Source organism: Sapajus apella, unplaced genomic scaffold (genome assembly GCF_009761245.1).
Source record: "Sapajus apella isolate SASKATOON/1434 unplaced genomic scaffold, GSC_monkey_1.0 scaffold23, whole genome shotgun sequence".
NCBI classification, from domain to species: domain Eukaryota; kingdom Metazoa; phylum Chordata; class Mammalia; order Primates; family Cebidae; genus Sapajus; species Sapajus apella.
In genome coordinates this window covers 1,371,710-1,389,994 of record NW_022436963.1, presented here as the reverse complement: position 1 = coordinate 1,389,994, position 18,285 = coordinate 1,371,710, and the positions used below count along the sequence as shown (strand labels likewise).

Genomic DNA, 18,285 nt, shown 5'->3' with positions numbered 1-18,285 from the left:
TCTTTTGGTTGTATGGAAGTTTCTTCCGCTTTCATCTTCAGTGGGATTGGTAGTAGGAAACAAGTCCAGGAAGCTCTTCATTTCAAATGTGAGCAGTTCAGACAGTCTAATTTTAAGTGGTCTGTGGTTTTGTGTTCCTTTTAGAACCATTTCTCCCATCCTTCTACATGTGTGCTTTCTAAGTTTGACTGTATTTTCATTTAGTTGTAAATGCACTAGGTTAGACTTAGCTGATTCAGGGATGGCTCACATGTACTATTTAGTCACAGCACAGGTAATCTGGTGGTCTCTTGTTAAAGCATAATCATTTGCAGAGAATGTTTCAGGTGAGAAGGATGGAACACCTTTGTTTCTCCTTTCTTTTTGTGCATTTCGTGTTTATTTCCCCTGTATCACTTTGGACATCCGTTCTGAAAATTCTTCACATATCTCCTTTCCCCCACTTCTTAGCACATTTGACAGCCGATTTCAAAAGGGTCTTTTTTTTTTTTTTTTAATTAATTAATTAATTAATCTTTTAAGATGTGGTTTCACCATGTTGGTCAGGCTGGTCTTGAACTCCCGACCTCAGGCGATCCACCCGCCTTGGCCTCCAAAGTGCTTGGATTACAGGCGTGAGCCACCACGCCCGGCCTCAAAAGGGTCTTTATTTAAAAATGTATTTAGGCTGGGTGTGGAGGCTCACGCCTGTAATCCTGGCACTTGAAGAGACTGAAGTGGGTGGATCATGAGGTCAGAAGTTTGAGACCAGCCTGGCCAACTAAAAATACAAAAATTACCTGTGTATGGTGGCATGTGCCTGTAGTCCCAGCTACTCGGGAGGCTGAGGCAGGAGAATCCCTTGAAGCTGAGACACTTGAGATAAGAGTCTCACTCTGTAACCCACACCATTGCACTCCAGCCTGGGTGACAGAGTGAGACTCTGTCTCAAAAAAAAAAAGAAAAGAAAAATATATTTAGGGAAGCACAGCTTTCTAATCTTTAGAAACCCAGTAAAAACAGGGAGGAGGTTCAGTACACTCTAGATTTTCTCCTTGACCTAAATTAATTCTGTTTTGGCTGTTGGTTGACGGGCTGGCACATCTCAGGTTCCCTGCCAAGTTTCCTTTTTTCCTTTTTCTCTGTTTGTTCTTAGCCAGGTGGCCTTAGGAGGCCATAGTTTCCTAGCTCCTGGGATGAGACCCAGGAATCTAAACAGTTCTTCATCTCTTCTCTAGAGACAAATGACAATATAGATTCCCTCTCTTTCTTCTCCCAGATTATTCTAGACATCTATATACATTTCTGGTTTCTGAGGGATGTGCCAGTTCCTGGTAGCTTGGAAGGACAGGTTCCAAGTAGAGTTGATAGCCCTACTTACATGAAGAACATTTCCTACATTTCCCTCCTCAAAGTACAGGAAGATTGTTCTCTCTCACGCTCATAACTATGCCTAGTCTGTATCAGTGCCTACAGTCTCATATATAAAGGGAAGAATGGGCTTGAATTTAAGAAATCATTGGATTCCCTTAGTTATAAGCTTTAGAGAACAAACGTGTTTTCATGTTTTCTGCTATAGTGTTTTTGTCTGTGATTTTTGAAGGTGTTTTGGTATCTTTTCCTGTCAAAGTCCATGCCAATGCTTTTTTATTTCTGAAATTAATTAGAAATTAGTTTTCATAAAATCCAGAGCTGTATAGCCCAAGTTTTACGTGTTGCTCTTTTCAGTTCAAGTGACTTATCAGCTTATTGTGCTCTTTTCAGTTCAAGTAATTTTATTATTTTTCCTTTAGATTGTGTCAGACAGTAAAAAACGAATCATAGACACATTTGCCAAAACCAAAAATACTGTTGCCAGAATTTTACTTAGCATTCCTGACTTACCAAGTTTAAGTTGAATTTTAAAAAGGATATGATAATCTGTTTTGATACTTTTAGTGCTTAATTGGATATATTTAATTTTAGAAGAGGTAATAGAAATACTAGGTTTATAAACTAATTTTTAGTGAAATGTTGAGGAAATCTGCAAATACACCTGTTAAATGTGAAGGCACTAAAGATGCTTCACTTTATTCTATAAAAACGTTGCAACTGTGGCTGGGTGCACTTTGGGAGGCCAAGGTGGGTGGATCTCTTGAGCTCAGGAGTTTGAGACTACCTGGGCAACATGGTGAAACTCTGTCTCTACCAAAAAAAAAAAAAAAAGCCAGGCTTGGTGGCACACGCCTGTGTTTTCAGCTCCTTGGAAGGCTCATGATGTGGGAGGATCACTTTAGCTCAGGAGGTTGAGGTTGCAGTGAACTGTGTCGCACCACAGCATTCTAGACTGGACAACAGTGTAAGACCCTGTCTCAAAAAAAAAAAAAAAAGATTGCATATTAAACCCAAGTGGTTAATCTGAGGTTGTAAAAGTATGTTGGCCAAAAAATTTGGAATTCTAACTGAACTTCTTAGAGTACATACCTACTGATCCTGAATTTTTAGTGTGTGTCTGTGCCTGTCCAACTAAAGAATCTGGTGACCAGGTATTGTCTTGAAATTGCTGTGGAGACAGTGCCTTCCTAGTTCTTAAAATAGTCCTGACCTTGTTCGTCACCATATCTGATTGCAGTCTCTTTCTCTGCCAAGGCTTTTTATTCATTGTTACTTTCTAGGCTTGCTATGTTGTTGCATTAAAATAGACCCCAAAAAAACTACTCATATCATTTTTCCTAAATTTGGTTCAGTAAGTTCTTTGGTTCTCCTGACTGTCATTATTATTTTCATTGAGATAGTATCTTGCTGTGTTGCCCAGACTGGTCTTGAACTCCTGGCCTCAAGCAATCCCTTCCACCTTGGCCTTCCAAAGCATTGGGATTACAGGTGTGAGCCACCATGCCTGGCCTGATTCATCTTTTTTTTTTTTTTTCTTTTTTGAGACAGGCTCTGAATCTGTCACCCAAGCTGGAGTACAGAGGTATGATTTCAGCTTGTTGCAACCTCCACCTCCTGGGCTCAAGCCGTCCTCCCACCTCAGTCTCCTGATGAGTAGCTGGGACTATAGGTGTACAACACCATACCTGGCTAATTTTTGTATTTTTGTTTTTGGTAGAGATGAGGTTTTGCCATGTTGCCCATGCTGGTCTCAAACTCCTGGGCTCAAGTGATCCTCTAGTCTTGGCCTCCTGAAGTGCTAGGATTACAGGCATGAACTACCATGCTTGGCCTGATTCATCTTTTGCAGTTGAGAATATGTGTTTGCCTGATTTTTCCCCCTTTTTAATCTTTTTTGTATCCTCCTCCTCATAGGCTGTCTTCTTTTTCCTTTTGTATTTTTCTTTGATTTTTGTCCTTGTTATTGTGGCTATACTCATTTGGGTACATTTAAACCTATTTTTCTTTTTTTTTTTTTTTATGCCAAATTGCAGGGTCTTTATTGCCGGCGGCCACGGAGGACTCGCGTCTGTCCAACCTGTGGCCCTGAAAGGAGGGTGTCAAGACCTTTTATACCTGTAAAACCACCTCGGGAGTGAGGGTAAGGGGCAGGGGTGGGGGTGAGGAGCTTCAGACGTTCTGAGGGCTAGTGGATTCTGTAAATAACCTCATGGGCGGAGATGAGGGTGAGGGGCTCTGAGGGCCAGGGGACCTTTGACATTCTGATTGTTACTTAAGTGGTTCACAAAAGTCAAGATTAGCATTTGTTTACACATTGTCTGGGTATGGGTGGAAATTACAGTCCTTAATTACTTATTACAAGTCGCAGGGGCCAAGATGGCATGGGTTTGGGTTTGGACTGCTTGCCTGTCACATTTGGGTTACAGAGAGCAGTTTCAATAGAAAGCCAAGGTATGATTGAGGTATGCAGTTTTATGGGGCTTTTACCACATCACATTCCCCCCTTGTTTAATTTACAGGCATTAAATCATTGATTCCTCCAACAAGTTAGTATTGTTTGTTGGTTCTAAGGGTCCATATTGAGACCTTAATATCATTAATTTTACAGAGTCTACCCTAGATTTTATGAACCTGAGCAGTTGGTTTAGGAGGCAGTGGCCACATGAGTCCCAGTAGGAGTGGCAAAGATGTTTCCCATGTCCTATCCACACATATATACTCTGAGACCCCAGGTTCGCCCCGTTGTCCATCTACCATCTGGGGTAGTTACAGCTATCTTGAGTGGATTACAAGACCCAATGTAGCATGGGGATGGGGGGAGAGTCTCGGTTATAAGGGATGAAGGAGTCTTATGTTTTTGGTGTACGCTGATATAGTGGAGATAGTTTCACAACCCCAGTGGGGGCAAAAGAATTCATTTAAGTCTCCATAGTTCCATCTTTTTTTGTGGGGTGGATCCTGGACACAGATAGTTGTTGCTCTGCCCCTGAACTGCCGCACCCAGCTACACCTCCACTTGTTCTGAAATTTAGGTTGAGGCCCAGGAGGGCACAGAGGCCTAGGGAGAAGGTAATGGGGTTCTTTGGAAATATACTTCAGGGTTAAGTTGACTAGGGTGGATCCCTTCCCGGTTAAGGAACTAACATATCCTCCAGTGGAGACCTCGGTGAGGACCCATTGATAGTAGGTGGGTTTTAGGTGGGGGTTGCTATAGGGATTTACAGCACAGATTAGGGTTGCGAGGGTGGTGACCGCGAACAGTGCACAAGTCTTAGCTTTAGTGAATCTGGGGATGAGTGTTTGATGCTCCGTTGTCCTTCTTGTGGGGCAGTCTTGACGTGGGTGTGATGAATCCAGGCCGTTAGTCCGTCCACCTTGAGTGCGGTGGGTTTGGTCAGGATAACCATGTAGGGTCCCTTCCAGCAGGGAGTGAGGCCAGAGGTGGCGAATCTTTTAACAAGGACAGAGTCTCCTGGCTGGAAAGGGTGTGTTGGCTGCTCTGTGAGGTCCAGTGGGGTGGGATGGGTGTCCTTAATGAGCTGGTGTGTCTGAGATTGAACAGATTGGAGCGCCTGTAAGGACTCCGGAGGTTCCTGGGACCCTGAGGAATTTCGGGTGAATGTCGGCCAGGTAGTCACTCATCCTCCATGGGGCCGGAACTCTGGGGCCCTGGAATGTCTCAGGGGGCGCCTCCTCTAGAGGTCCCCAAGGTGGGAGCTGCTGCCTGGGCGAGACTCTGAGACGGCTTTTGTCTGGTGATGGACGAAGATAAACCTCGGTGGGACCTCCAGAATGTACTGGAGTGAGCATAGAAAGTCAACACCAAGACAAAAGTATGCCAAATTGCAGGGTCTTTATTGCTGGCGGCCACAGAGGTCTCGCGTCTCTCCAACCTGTGGCCTAAACCTATTTTTCTTTCATATATCAAATATTTTTAGAGTTAGAACACAGAATTTTATGTTCTCTTTATTTGCTGACTTGGAATTCTGTCATGTGGCCAACATATTTTGTTCTTCATAAAGCCAAGTAACCCGTTTGTTCTGGTTTTTGCTAGATTTAGATTAGAAATGTAAATTTTTTTGGTTTACAACCCTAATATTTTAAAACAAAAAGAACTTGTGCCTTCATAAACATTTTTTCATATGTTACATATTTACCCTACTATATACATCTGTTATGTGTATCATAAACATACATATATTTATTCCGCCAGATTTATTGTGTAGCTACCATGTGCCAGGTACTACTGTGGGCACTTAGGATACTCATATAACTGACAGCATAATAATAACAATTAAACAGTAGACATCATCAGTAAGTAAAGTATGTAATATGCCAGAAGGGGATAAATGCCTTAATGGGAAAAAAAAAAAAAAGTAGAGCTAATTAAAGAGGGTGGAGAGTGCAGGTGGGGTTGCAGTTTAAACTAGGGAAGGTAGAGTAGACCTTTCATTGAGAAAGAGGCATTTGATCAAAGCCTTTTGAAGGTGGTAAGGGAGTTGGCCATGTGGATATCTGGGCGAAGAATGTTTAGGCAAAGGGAATGACTAGTGCAAAGAACTGGGAATATATGCATGATGTATTCGAGAAACATCATGTAGGCCAGTATGGCTGGAGTGGGATAATAAGCAGTGGGGAAAAGGATAAGAAGTAAAGACAAAAAAAAAAAAAAAAAAAAATGGGGATGGGGAGGAATGCAGAGCTTGTAGACTTTTTATTTTTTGACAGTCTTATGGCAAAAAGTGAAATGGCCACTGAGTGTGGTGGCTTGTGCCCATAATCCCAGCACTTTGGGCAGCTGAGGCAGGCAGGTCATCTGAGGTCAGGAGTTTCAGAGCAACTTGGCCAACATGGCGAAACCCTGTCTCTACCAAAAATACAAAAATAAAATTAGCTAGGCATGGTGGCATCTACCTGTAGTCCCAGCTACTTGAGGCTTGGGAATTGCTTGAACCTGGGAGATGAAGATTGCAGTGAGCCAATATCGCACCACTGCACTCCAGCCTGGGTGACAGAGCCAGACTCTGTCTCAAAAAAAAAAAAAAAAGTGAAATGATTTCTTATTTTAATTTGAATTGCCCTGATTAATTGTGAAGGGAGGATGTCTTTTCACATGTTCATTGGCCATCTGAGGTTACTCTTTTGTGAATTGCATTTTTTCCTTTTTTTTTTTTTTTTTTTACTTCAATTTATAGGAATTCTTCAGACACTCTGCTTATTTTTCTAGCTGTAAAAATTGCAGGCTGGGCACCATGGCTTACACCCATAATTTACCTAGCACTTCGGGAGGCCTATGTGAGAAGATTGCTTGAGCTCAGGTGAGACCAGACCAGGCAACATGACTAAACCTTGTCTCTACAAAAAATACAAAAATTAGCTGGGCATGGTAGTGCATGCCTGTAGTCCCAGCTACTTGGCGGACTGAAGCAGGAGGATGGCTTGAACCTGGGAGGTCAAGACTGCAGTGAGCCAAGATCGCACCACTGAACTCCAGCCTGGTGACAAAGCAAGACCGTTTAAAAAAATAAAAACAGAAAACAAATAGCATCTCCTAATCTGTTTGACTCTAATGTTCATTTATGGTTCTCCTATGCAAAAAATAAGTTTAGTTTGGCTGGGAGTGGGAACGAGGATTGCAGATGGGCATGAGAGTTCTTTTTGGTGTAATAGAAATGTTTTTATATTGGATTTGAGGTATGGTTATACAGTCCTGTAAATTTACTGAAAGTCATTGTTGTGTATACTTTATTTTTATTTTTATTTTTTTGAGATGAAATCTTGCTCTTTTGCCCAGGCGGGAATGCAGTGGCACCACCTTAGCTCACTGCAACCTCCGCCTCCTAGGTTCAAGCGATTCTCCTGTCTCAGCCTCCTGAGTTCTGGGACTACAGGGGCCAACCACCAGGCCTGGCTAATTTTTGTATTTTTAGTAGAGATGGGGTTTCACCGTGTTGGTCAGGCTGGTCTTGAACTCCTGACCTCATGATCCACCTGTCTCAGCCTCCCAAAGTACTGGTATTACAGGCATGATCCACCGCACCCGGCTTAGTGAATTTTATAATAGCTGTTAAAATTTAAGTAATTTTTGGAATCTGCTTAGCTAAGAAGTAATTTTAAAAGTTTAAAAAAATGTATACAGTATTAATATGGCCTAATTTGTGGTTTGTGTGTTTTGTGTATGGAATTTTTTTCTAGTCTGTGGTCAAAAGGCATTTAAAAACTTTTTCTAATTAAAGTTTATTTTCTTTTTGAGACAGTGTCTTGCTCTGTTGCTCAGACTGGAGTGCAGTGACGCAATCTCAGTCAGAGCTGTTGCTATTTCCAGGGCTGGGCACTAGGCGAGGCAAGCCCAAGCCCTTTACCTGCATCTGCAAATCCCAAAGGGTTAGGAGTGTGAGGAGACTTGGAGAAATTAAGTGACTTATGAAGCTTCACTCACACCTTGTAAAGCAAGGCTTCACAGAGCTTGAGAGGGTTTTGGGTACTTCGACTATTCCAGATTCCAGGGTTATTAAAAAAGTAACAATCAAAGTTATAGGCCGGGAGCAGTATCTCAAAAGCAAAACAAAACAAAAACAGTTATAGCTATGTGGTATATTTGCTCTTAGGAGACTATTTCAAACACAAAAACAATGCTATGACTTTATGTTGAATACCAAATGTCTAGAAAGACTGAAAAGTGGACTCTGCCCTCTGTCCTGTGGAAGTTGCAGAAGTTGCCACAGATCTCTCAGAGTCAGGGGAAGTGCTATTGGAATTATTTTTTCCTTTTCGTTTTATTTTTATTATTTATTTATTTATTTTAGACCGAATCTCTCTTTGTTGCCAGGCTGGAGTGCAGTGGCGCAATCTTGGCTCACTGCAACCTCCACCTCCTGGGTTCAAGTGATTCTCCTGCCTCAGCCTCCCGAGTAGCTGGGACTATAGGCATATGCCTCCACACCCAGCTAATTTGTGTAGTTTTAGTAGAAATGGGGTTTCACCATGTTGGCCAGCATGGTCTCTATCTCCTGACCTCGTGATCTGCCTGCCTCAGCCTCCCAAAGTGCTGGGATTACAGGTGTGAGCCACCACAGCCGGCCCTTTTTTCTTTTTTGAGACTGAGCAATTGGTCAGCTCACTGCAACCTCCACCTTCTCGGTTCAAGTGATGTCTTGTGCCTCAGCTTCCCAAGTAGCTGAGATTACAGTCATGCGCCACCATGCCTGGCTAACTTTTTTTTTTTTTTTGTATTTTTAGCAGAAACAGGGTTTCGCCATGTTGGCCGGGTTGATCTCAAACTCTTGACCTCAGGTGATCCGCCCGCCTTGGCCTCCCAAGGTGCTGGGATTACAGGCATGAACCACTGCTCCTGGCCTATTTCCTTGACTCTTCTCCTGCAGTACACTTCTGGGACACCTGTCACTATGACCCCTGTCTTTTCCCAGCCACCCAGTGACTCAGGTTAGAAAGTTTAGCAGTCTCCTTTTGTCCATAGTCAGAAGCAATCCCGGGGAGACACACAGCTAGAAATAGGCCTCCTTCATCCTGACTAGGGCCAGGGCAGGAGCTGATCTACAGTACTGAACAGAATCCACAGCTGCACTGACCGCCTCGAGAGACCCCAACCTGCCCTCCACAACTGCTCCCCCAATTTTTCCCCAATACGACAACTCTTTTTTGGAATACTTACTACATGCTGGAAACTGCCTTGGACCTTTTCTGTGGAGATAAGGGAGATGGTTGTGATGACAGATGAGTAACTAGATGACAGCACAGCGGTATACTGATGTGGTAGAGCTGGCATAGGATACCTTAGGAGCCATAGATGTGTGCACTATACTCACGTTTGGAGGGAATGGAGTCTAGGAATACTACCTGGGACAAGGCAATACTGCCTTCAGGATAAGGCAACTCTGCCTCGGGTAGTATTCCTAGATTCCAGGATAAAAAAAAAAAAAAAAAAAAAAAAAAAAAGAAGTGTATGTGCATTAAAATAGTGCAGTCTGGGGGAGTGGGAGTACAGAATATTTTGGTGATAGCAGTGAAATAAAACTTAGATAGCTGCCTGGGCAATGTTGGGTTAAGAAGATTTTGCAGTTTTGCAGTAGTTTTTTTTTCCTTTTCTTTTTTTTTTTTTTTTTTTTTTTTTTTGAGTCAGGGTCTTGCTCTGTCACCCAGGCTGGAGTGCAGTAGTCTGATCACAGCTCAGCAGTGGTATTTTTGTACCCCATTTTGCCCATAATTACAACGTCCAGGAAAAAACAACAGCAGAAAACCCAGTGGTTTGTCTCTTACAAGTGGGAACATATTCCTGCTCTACTAATACTTTTTCTTTTTGGTCTTAATCTTTCTGAAGTAGTCTTGCTGATTACATTCCTAACTAAAAATACACTCAGTGTTAGGAAAGTTGCCAACTACTTTAAATTTTTTGAGAGGAATTCGACATTATAAAGAGGGAGTTTGAGTACAAGGAGCTTTACCTTGTCCCACTGGTTGGTATAGAGTCATGCAGAAAGGGAATGGTCATAAATTGACAACCATAGATTTAAAGTAGAAGAAATATGAAGCCTGAATTCCTTTGGGAAAAGCAAAACCTCTTTAGTGATCTGTAGCAGCGGTTCTTGGGTACTGGTTCATGGCTTGATAGAAAATGGGCCTCACAGCAAGAGGTGGGTGGTGGGCGAGCAGGCAAGCAAAGCGTCATCTGTAATTACAGCTGCTCCCCTTGCTCGAATTATCGCCTGAGCTCCACCTACTGTCAGATCAGCAATGGCATTGGATTCTCATAGGAGCACAAACCCTATTGTGAACTGCACATGTGAGGAATCTAGGTTGCATACTCCTTATGAGAATCTAATGCGTGATGATCTGTCACTGTCTCCTATCATTCCAAGATGGGGTGTCTATTTGCAGGAAAACAAGCTTAGGGCTTCCAAGAATTCTATATCATGGTGAGTTGTATAATTGTTTCACTATATATTACAATATAATAATAATAGAAATACAGTGTTCAGTAAATCTAATGTGTCTTACTCATCCTGAAACCATCACCCCCACACCTGGTCCAGGAAAGAATTGTCTTCCGTGAAACTCATTCTTGCTGCCAAAAAATGTTGGGGACTACAGCCCTACAGCTCAGCAAGGAATGGCGTCCTGTCTGGTCCTTGGAACCTTTAGTGGAGAATTTGGGAATCTCATGTGACCTAATTTCTCAAACAGAAACCTTTCTCTGAGTCAAGGAGAAGCCTTTACTATTGCTGGATATCCTGAGGAGTCTGAACAGAAAAAATTCCCATTGCCTTCTGTTTTTTTTCTGATTGCATCTTTTTTTTTTTTTTTTTTTTTTTGAGGCAGAGTCTTGTGTTGCCAGGCTGGAGTGTAGTGGCGTGATCTCGGCTTATTACAACCTCTGCCTTCCAGGTTCAAGCAGTTCTCCTGCCTCAGCCTCCTGAGTAGCTGGGACTGCAAGTGTGTGCCACCACACCCAGCTAAAGTTTGTATTTTTAGTAGAGATGGGGTTTTACCATGTTGGCCAGGATGGTCTCGATCTCTTGACCTCATGATCCACCCACCTCACCCTCCCAAAGTGCTGGGATTACAGGTGTAAGCCACTGTGCCCGGCCTCTGATCTCATCTTTGCGTGTGAAGTAAACCGGGATAGCTTTCCTGATGGTTGTGATGTGCTGTAGCTCTAAAATGAAATCCTTTAGATAACTTAGAAGGGATGTGAGAACTAGGAAAGGCAGAGAATATGGGCTTCTGTACGCAAGATAGATGGAAGAGGCAAGGTTGCATCATTCAGTAGAAATTTAACCAACTTCCTTTCATGTGCCAGGTAGTATTGTATGTACTGGGGATACACATAGCAGGGAACAAAACAGAGTCCCTGCTCTCATTCATGGAGCTCGAGGGAAATTGTGACTTGCCTGATGTTTTGATTCCCTTTTCCTCTCTCCTTTTCTGTAGGACAGAATAATAAGCTGAATAGAATCTGACCATTGGCTTTCAGCTGGCCAGGACCTTCTACCTAGCTCTCCCTTTGTGGCCCATGTGCTACATCCTCTGCCCTCAGTGTTCAACTGGCCCCCAACGCAATGTGTGTTTGTCAAACCATGGAAGTGGGGCAGTATGGCAAGAATGCAAGTCGGGCTGGAGACCGGGGAGTCCTCCTGGAGCCCTTCATCCACCAAGTAGGCGGACACAGCAGCATGATGCGCTACGACGATCACACTGTGTGCAAGCCCCTCATCTCCCGGGAACAGCGCTTCTACGAGTCCCTCCCTCCCGAAATGAAGGAGTTTACCCCTGAATACAAAGGTCAGTTACTGGCCGTTTAATGAGCACAGCAGCCTTGGGCTTATAGACTTCTTGCCACAGTTTTTCTTGTTTTGTTTGCCAAGGGATGTCATTGTAGGTCTCTTCTCAAAACACTTAAGTCAATTTGTTAGGTAAAATTAGAGGCTGAAAGCATCAGCAAGATCTTTAGATCTTGAAAATTAAATTTATTGATAGGTAAAGCTGAGAAAAAGTCACAGCATTAAGTTCCATTGGTGGAAAAGAGCATGTTGTTGTCAATGAGTTTTCCCATTTACTGTGACAGTAGTCTAGGAGAGAAGAGGGAAGCATTTCTCTCGTCCCAGAGGAGGACTAATTGATACTTCCAGGTTAAAGTGGGTGGATAGCTGGCAACGGGGCTGTGTGGAGCCTGTGTCTGTATGTGCTGGGGCAAAGAATTGATGGTAAGAATTGCAGGGACTTTCTGGGGCCTGAAAGTCCTAGTAAATATTTGAAGGAAAAGTAATTTATTTTAAAATATAAGTAAACTTTATAGAAAAGAACCTTATGAATATTAATTATACTTGAATTAACTCACTTTATTTTAAAATCTGATCTTTGTCAGTGTTTATAAATTTTTATGATTGCTCATTGTAAGTTTTTTTTTTATGTTCTGCTTTGTAACTTCTCTAACATTGTATGATTTCAGTCAGGCTAACACTATTATTTACTTAGGAGAGTTTCAATTTAGAAAAACTAGTACTATAGAATTGACTTTTTGTTTCCTTAACTTAAAATTTTTTTTTGGTAAAATGTACATAACATAAAATTTGCCGTTTTAAAGTATATAATTTAGTGGCGTTAAATACATTCATAGTGTTGTATAGCCATTACCACTGTCCATTTCTTGAATTTTTCATCATCTGAAGTAAACTCTGTACCTATTAAATAATAACTCCCGGCCAGGTGTGGTGGCTCACGCCAGTAATCCCAGCACTTTGGGAGGCCGAGGCGGATGGCTCACAGGTCAAGAGTTTGAGACCAGCCTGGCCAATATGGCGAAACCTCATCTCTACTAAAAATACAAAAATTAGCGGGGCGTGGTGGTGTGCACCTGTAGTCCCAGCTACTTGGGAGGCTGAGGCAGGAGAATCGCTTGAACCAGGGAGGCAGAGGTTGCAATGATCTGAGATCATGCTACTGCACTCCAGCCTGGGCAACAGAGCAAGACTCCGTCTCAAAAAAAAAAATAAATAAAAATAGTAATGATAATAACTCCCAATTCTTCTATCATCTGATCCCCTGGTAACCTCTTGTTTACTTTCTGCCTCTACAGAATTACCTGTTGTAGATATTTCATGTAAGTAAAATCATTACAATTTTTTTGTTTTTTGAGACAGAATCTTGCTCCGTGCCCAGGCTAGAGTGCAGTGACGCACCCACGGCTCACTGCAACCTCCACCTCCTGGGTTCGAGCAATTCTCCTGCCTCAGCCTCCCAAGTAGCTGGGATTACAAGTGCGTGCCACCATGCCTGGCTAAGTATTTTTTTGTATTTTTAAGTAGAGAGGGGGTTTCACCATGTTGGTCAGGCTGGTCTCGAACCCCTAACCTCATGATCTGCCCACCTCAGCCTCCCAAAGTGCTGTGATTACAGGCATGAGCCATTGAGCCTGGCTGAAATCATTACAATTTTTGACCTTTGTGTCTGGCTTAGTTCTTGTTTACAAGGTTAATTTAGCTTAATGTTTATAAGGTTCATTCATGTCATAGCGTGTATTAAAACTTCATTCTTGGCTGGGCACGGTGGCTCACGTCTATAATCCTAGCACCTTTTTTTTTTTTTTTTTTTTTTTTTTTTGAGATGGAGTCTCTGTCACCAGGCTGGAGTGCAGTGGTGGGATCTCGGCTGACTGCAACCTCTGACTCCCTCATTGAAGAAGCAATTCTTCTGCCTCAGTGTCCTGAGTAGTTGGGATTATAGGCACGTGCCACCACACCCAGCTAATTTTTGTATTTTTAGTAGAGCCGGGATTTCACCATGTAGAGCAGGATGTTCTTGATCTCCTGACCTTATGATTCCCCCTCCTTGGCCTCCCAAAGTGCTGGGATTACAGGCATGAGCCACCTCACCCGGCCAATCTTAGCATTTTGGGAAGCCGAGGCAGGCAGGTCACTTGAGGTCAGGGATTCGAGACCAGCCTGGTCAACATGGTGAAACCCCATCTCTACTAAAAATACAAAAATTAGCTGGGCATGGTGGTGCATGCCTGTAATCCCAGCTACTTGGAGGGCTGAGGCAGGGGGATCTCTTGAACTTAGGAGTGGAGGTTGCAGTGAGTCGAGATCGTGCCAGTGCACTCCAGCCTGGGCAACAGAGTGAGACTCTGTCTCAAAAAAAACACTTCATTATTTTTTATGGCTGAATAATATTTCATTGTAAATATATACCACATTTTGTTTATTCATTCATCTGTTGATGGACACCTGGGTTGTTTCTACCTTTTGGCTGTTGTGAATCGTGCTACTGTGAACATTGGCTTACAAGTGTCTATTTGAGTCACTGTTTTTTAATTCTTTTGGGTATATACCTAGGAGTGAAATTGTTAGAATCATGTGGTAGTTCTTTGTTTACCTTTTGGAGGAACTGCCAAACTGTTTCCCACAATGGCTGCACCACTTTGCCTTCTTACCAGCAGTGTACAAGGGTCACTGTTTCTCGACATCCTTACCAACACTCATTTTATTTTCTTTTTGTAGCTATCCTAGTGGAGTATGTGGTATCTGTGGCTTTGATTTGCTTTTCTCTAATGGCTAATGAATGATGTAAAGCATTTTTGTTTTTGTTACTGGCTGTTGGTATAAGAAATGTCTATTCGGCCGGGCGCGGTGGCTCAAGCCTGTAATCCCAGCACTTTGGGAGGCCGAGGTGGGTGGATCACGAGGTCAAGAGATCGAGACCATCCTGGTCAACGTGGTGAAACCCCGTCTCTACTAAAATTACAAAAAATTAGCTGGGCATGGTGGCGTGTGCCTGTAATCCCAGCTACTCAGGAGGCTGAGGAAGGAGAATTGCCTGAACCCAGGAGGTGGAGGTTGCGGTGAGCCGAGATCGCGCCATTGCACTCCAGCCTGGGTAACAAGAGCGAAACTCCATCTCAAAAAAAAAAAAAAAAGAAATGTCTATTCAAGTCCTTTGACCATTTTTGAATTGGGTTTTTTTTTTTTTTTTTTTTTTTTTGAGGCAGAGTCTCACTCTGTTGCGCAGGCTGGAGTGCAGTGGCACGATCTCGGCTCACTGCAATCTCTGTCTCCCAGGTTCAAGTGATTCTTGTGCTTCAGCCTCCCTAGTAGTTGGGATTACAGGCATGTGCCACCAGCTAATTTTTGTGTTTTTAGTAGAGACGGAGTTTTGCCATGTTGGCCAGGCTGGTCTCGAACTCCTGAACTCAGGTGATCTGTCAGCCTTGGCCTCCCCAAGTATTAGGATTATAGGTATGAGCGACTGTGCCTGGCCTGGGTTGTTTCTTAATTGGCAGAAAGAGGTGAACCAGTTTTTAGAATATACCAGGCTTTTTAGATTTTACTTTTAATTAACCTCAAGGCTTTTACTTAGGCTTAGAATGTTCTTTCCAGTACCCTTATCCACACCTGCTCCTCCAACCTTTGGTTTATCAGGTCTCCCTAGAGACTTCTTCCCTGATCATCCTATGTGATTCTGCTCTGGAAACCATATTTTCAATCATAGAACCTTACTTAGTTTCTTCATAGAACTTATTATAATCTGTATTTTTGTCTATATATTTGATTTTCACATTAGTATGGAAGCTCCTTGAAGGTATAGACTTTTTTTTTTTTTTTTTAGTCTTTTACACTAATGAGCTGAGGGCCTGGGATCTAGTAGAATGTCAGTAAATACTTGATAAATGAATGAGGCAAAGCTTATTTGCATCAATTTACAAAAACCTTGAACTTCACATTTAGTACTGCAAGCACTAACAGTTGATGATTACAGCTGGCCATACTAAATAAATGAAAATTTGTTTTTAAACCTGCCAAGGTGTGAAATATTATTGACACTTTTTTTTGGCTTGATTGAGTTTAACAACGGTGCTGATAGCGGTAATTAGATGTGTGTATATGTGTGGGCTAGTTATCATACACGTATTTCCTAGTTCTGTCTGCTGGGAGGGCCTAAAAGCAGTGATACTTCAGTAGCAATCAGTATATCTAGCAACCAAATCCTGAATTTTCTAAATGCCATATTTAGAAGAAGAAACAAAGGAATAACAAGAAACAAAGCTCCTTAGTGAAATGGTTGGTTCCTGAGTTGGGGCAAGAAAATTATAAGACAAGCCTAGAGCATCTTGTGGTGACAGTAAAGAAGTGGTGAAAAATGATGTCAGAAGTACTTAAGAGCTAACTTTAAAGGAGTTGAGGGACCCAATCTAGAAGAATTTAAACAATAAAATATCCACAAGTCTATATTGATAGATACATGGATATGAAGGGACAGTTCTTCCTCATAGAATTCTAATTTCTTTTAATTAATACATGTAGAAGAAATGATGGAAATAGAAGTCACCATTAGGCAGACAACACAGTAATACCATTCAACACACACCCATTAGGCATTACATACACCATTAGGCATTACAACACAGTAATAATTGTGGCAGCATGCAGTGGTGCAATCATACCTCACTGCAGCCTCAAAACCAGGCCCTGCCGGGCACAGTGGTTCACCCCTATAATCCTAGCACTTTGGGAGGCCATGGTGGGTGGATCACCTGAGGTCAGGAGTTCAACACCAGCCTGGCCAACATGGTGAAACCCCATCTCTTCTAAAAATGCAAAAATTAGGTGGCAGGCGCCTGTAATCCAAGTTACTTGGGAGGCTGAGGAAGGAGAATCACTTGAACTCGGGAGGCAGAAGTTGCAGTGATCACATGATTGCACTCCAGCCTGGGCAATGACTGAAACTCAGTCTCAAAAAAAAAAAAAAAGTCATGGCTCAAGTGATTTTCCTATTTCAGCCTCCCAAGTAGCTGGGACTACAGGTGCACCACTATTCCTGGCTAATTTTAAAATTTATTTGTAGAGACAGGGTCTTGCTTTGTTACCTATGCCTGTTTTGAACTCCCAGTCTCAAGCAATTCTCCCACCTTGGTCTCCCATAGTGGTGGGATTTAAGAGATTAGATCTCACTTTGTTGCCTAGGCTGATCTTGAACTCCTGGTCTCAAGTTATCCTCCCATGTCGCCTCCATGAGGCATTATACCTCAGCCTCCCGAGTAGCTGGGATCACAGGTGTGAGCCAGTGCTCCCAGCTGAAAGATGTGTCTCTCTCTATATATATATTAATTTAATTTTTTTTTTTTTTTTTTTTTGAGACAGAGTTTCACTCTTGTTACCCAGGCTGGAGTGCAATGACGCGATCTCGACTCACCACAACCTCCGCCTCCTGGGTTCAGGCAATTCTCCTGCCTCAGCCTCCTGAGTCGCTGGGATTACAGGCACGTGCCACCATGCCCAGCTAATTTTTTGTATTTTTAGTAGAGACGGGGTTTCACCATGTCGACCAGGATGGTCTCGATCTCTTGACCTCGTGATCCACCTGCCTCGGCCTCCCAAAGTGCTGGGACCACAGGCTTGAGCCACCGTGCCCGGCCTTAATTTTTTTTTTTTTTTTAGACAGAGTTGTGCTTCATTACCTAGGACAGAGTGCAGTGGTGGGATTCTTGGCTCACTGCAACCTCTACCTCCTGGGTTCAAGTGGTTCCCCTACCTCAGCCTCCCGAGTAGCTGGGATCACAGGCGCACACCACCATGCCTGGCTAATTTTTTGTATTTTTAGTAGATACGGGGTTTCACCATGTTGGTCAGGCTGGTTTCGAGCTCCTCACCACAAGTGATCCACTTGCCTTGGCCTCCCAAAGTGCTAGGATTACAGGCATGAGCCACTGTGCCCGGCCTATGTATTTTTTTAATATAAAATTTTAGTTCATTTTATTTATTTATATACTATTTTGAGATGGTCTCACCCTGTCACCCAGACTGCAGTGCAGTGGCACGATCTCAACTCACCACAACCTTGATCTCCTGGGCTCAAGTGATTCTCCCACTTCAGCCACTGGAGTAGCTGAGACCACAGGTGTGTACTGGCTAATTTACTTGTATATTATAGAGACAGGGTCTTACCACGTTGCCCAGGCTGGTCTCAAACTCCTAGGCTTAAGCGATCTGCCTGCCTTGGCTTCCCAAAGTGCTGAGATTACAGATGTGAGCCACCATGCCCAGCCCCAAAATAGATTAATTTGACTAATAATATCTTCCACTATGCTTCTATTTTCTTTGACTAAATTGGGCTTCATTTGACTTACAAGGGATTAATTTTAGCGTAATTGAATTGTACTTTTGAGCTAGCATATTTATTCTTTTCTAGTGAAAATGTAGCCCAAGCAAAGAAAATAAAGTAGCTAAGGATTTACTGTGGCTTTTAGTTTTTTATTTTTATTTTCTTGCTGTGTTGTCCAGGCTAGAGTGCAGCGGTGCATTCATGGCTCACTGCAGCCTCAAACTCCTGGGCTCAAGCAAGCCTTCCATGTTACGGCCTTTAAAGATACCTGTTACTCAGTCTGAGAGGAGAAGGTGTGAGGAAATACTGAACAGTGCT

General features: G+C 42.8%; 1 protein-coding gene across 6 annotated transcripts in view; it reads left to right on the top strand.

Moving 5' to 3' along the window:
- Positions 1–18,285, top strand: part of IP6K1 (inositol hexakisphosphate kinase 1) — a 61,326-nt gene that overhangs the window by 26,514 nt on the left and 16,527 nt on the right. For 4 of the 6 annotated variants that reach the window (XM_032289855.1, XM_032289857.1, XM_032289856.1 and 1 more), the window contains one exon: positions 11,302–11,652. In XM_032289855.1, the coding sequence (XP_032145746.1) occupies positions 11,430–11,652 (223 nt within the window). In that variant the 5' untranslated portion in view covers positions 11,302–11,429. Of the gene's footprint in view, positions 1–3,474; positions 3,494–3,882; positions 3,900–11,301; positions 11,653–18,285 lie in introns of those variants that run through there. The other 2 variants (XM_032289858.1, XM_032289860.1) reach the window with 2 other exon arrangements.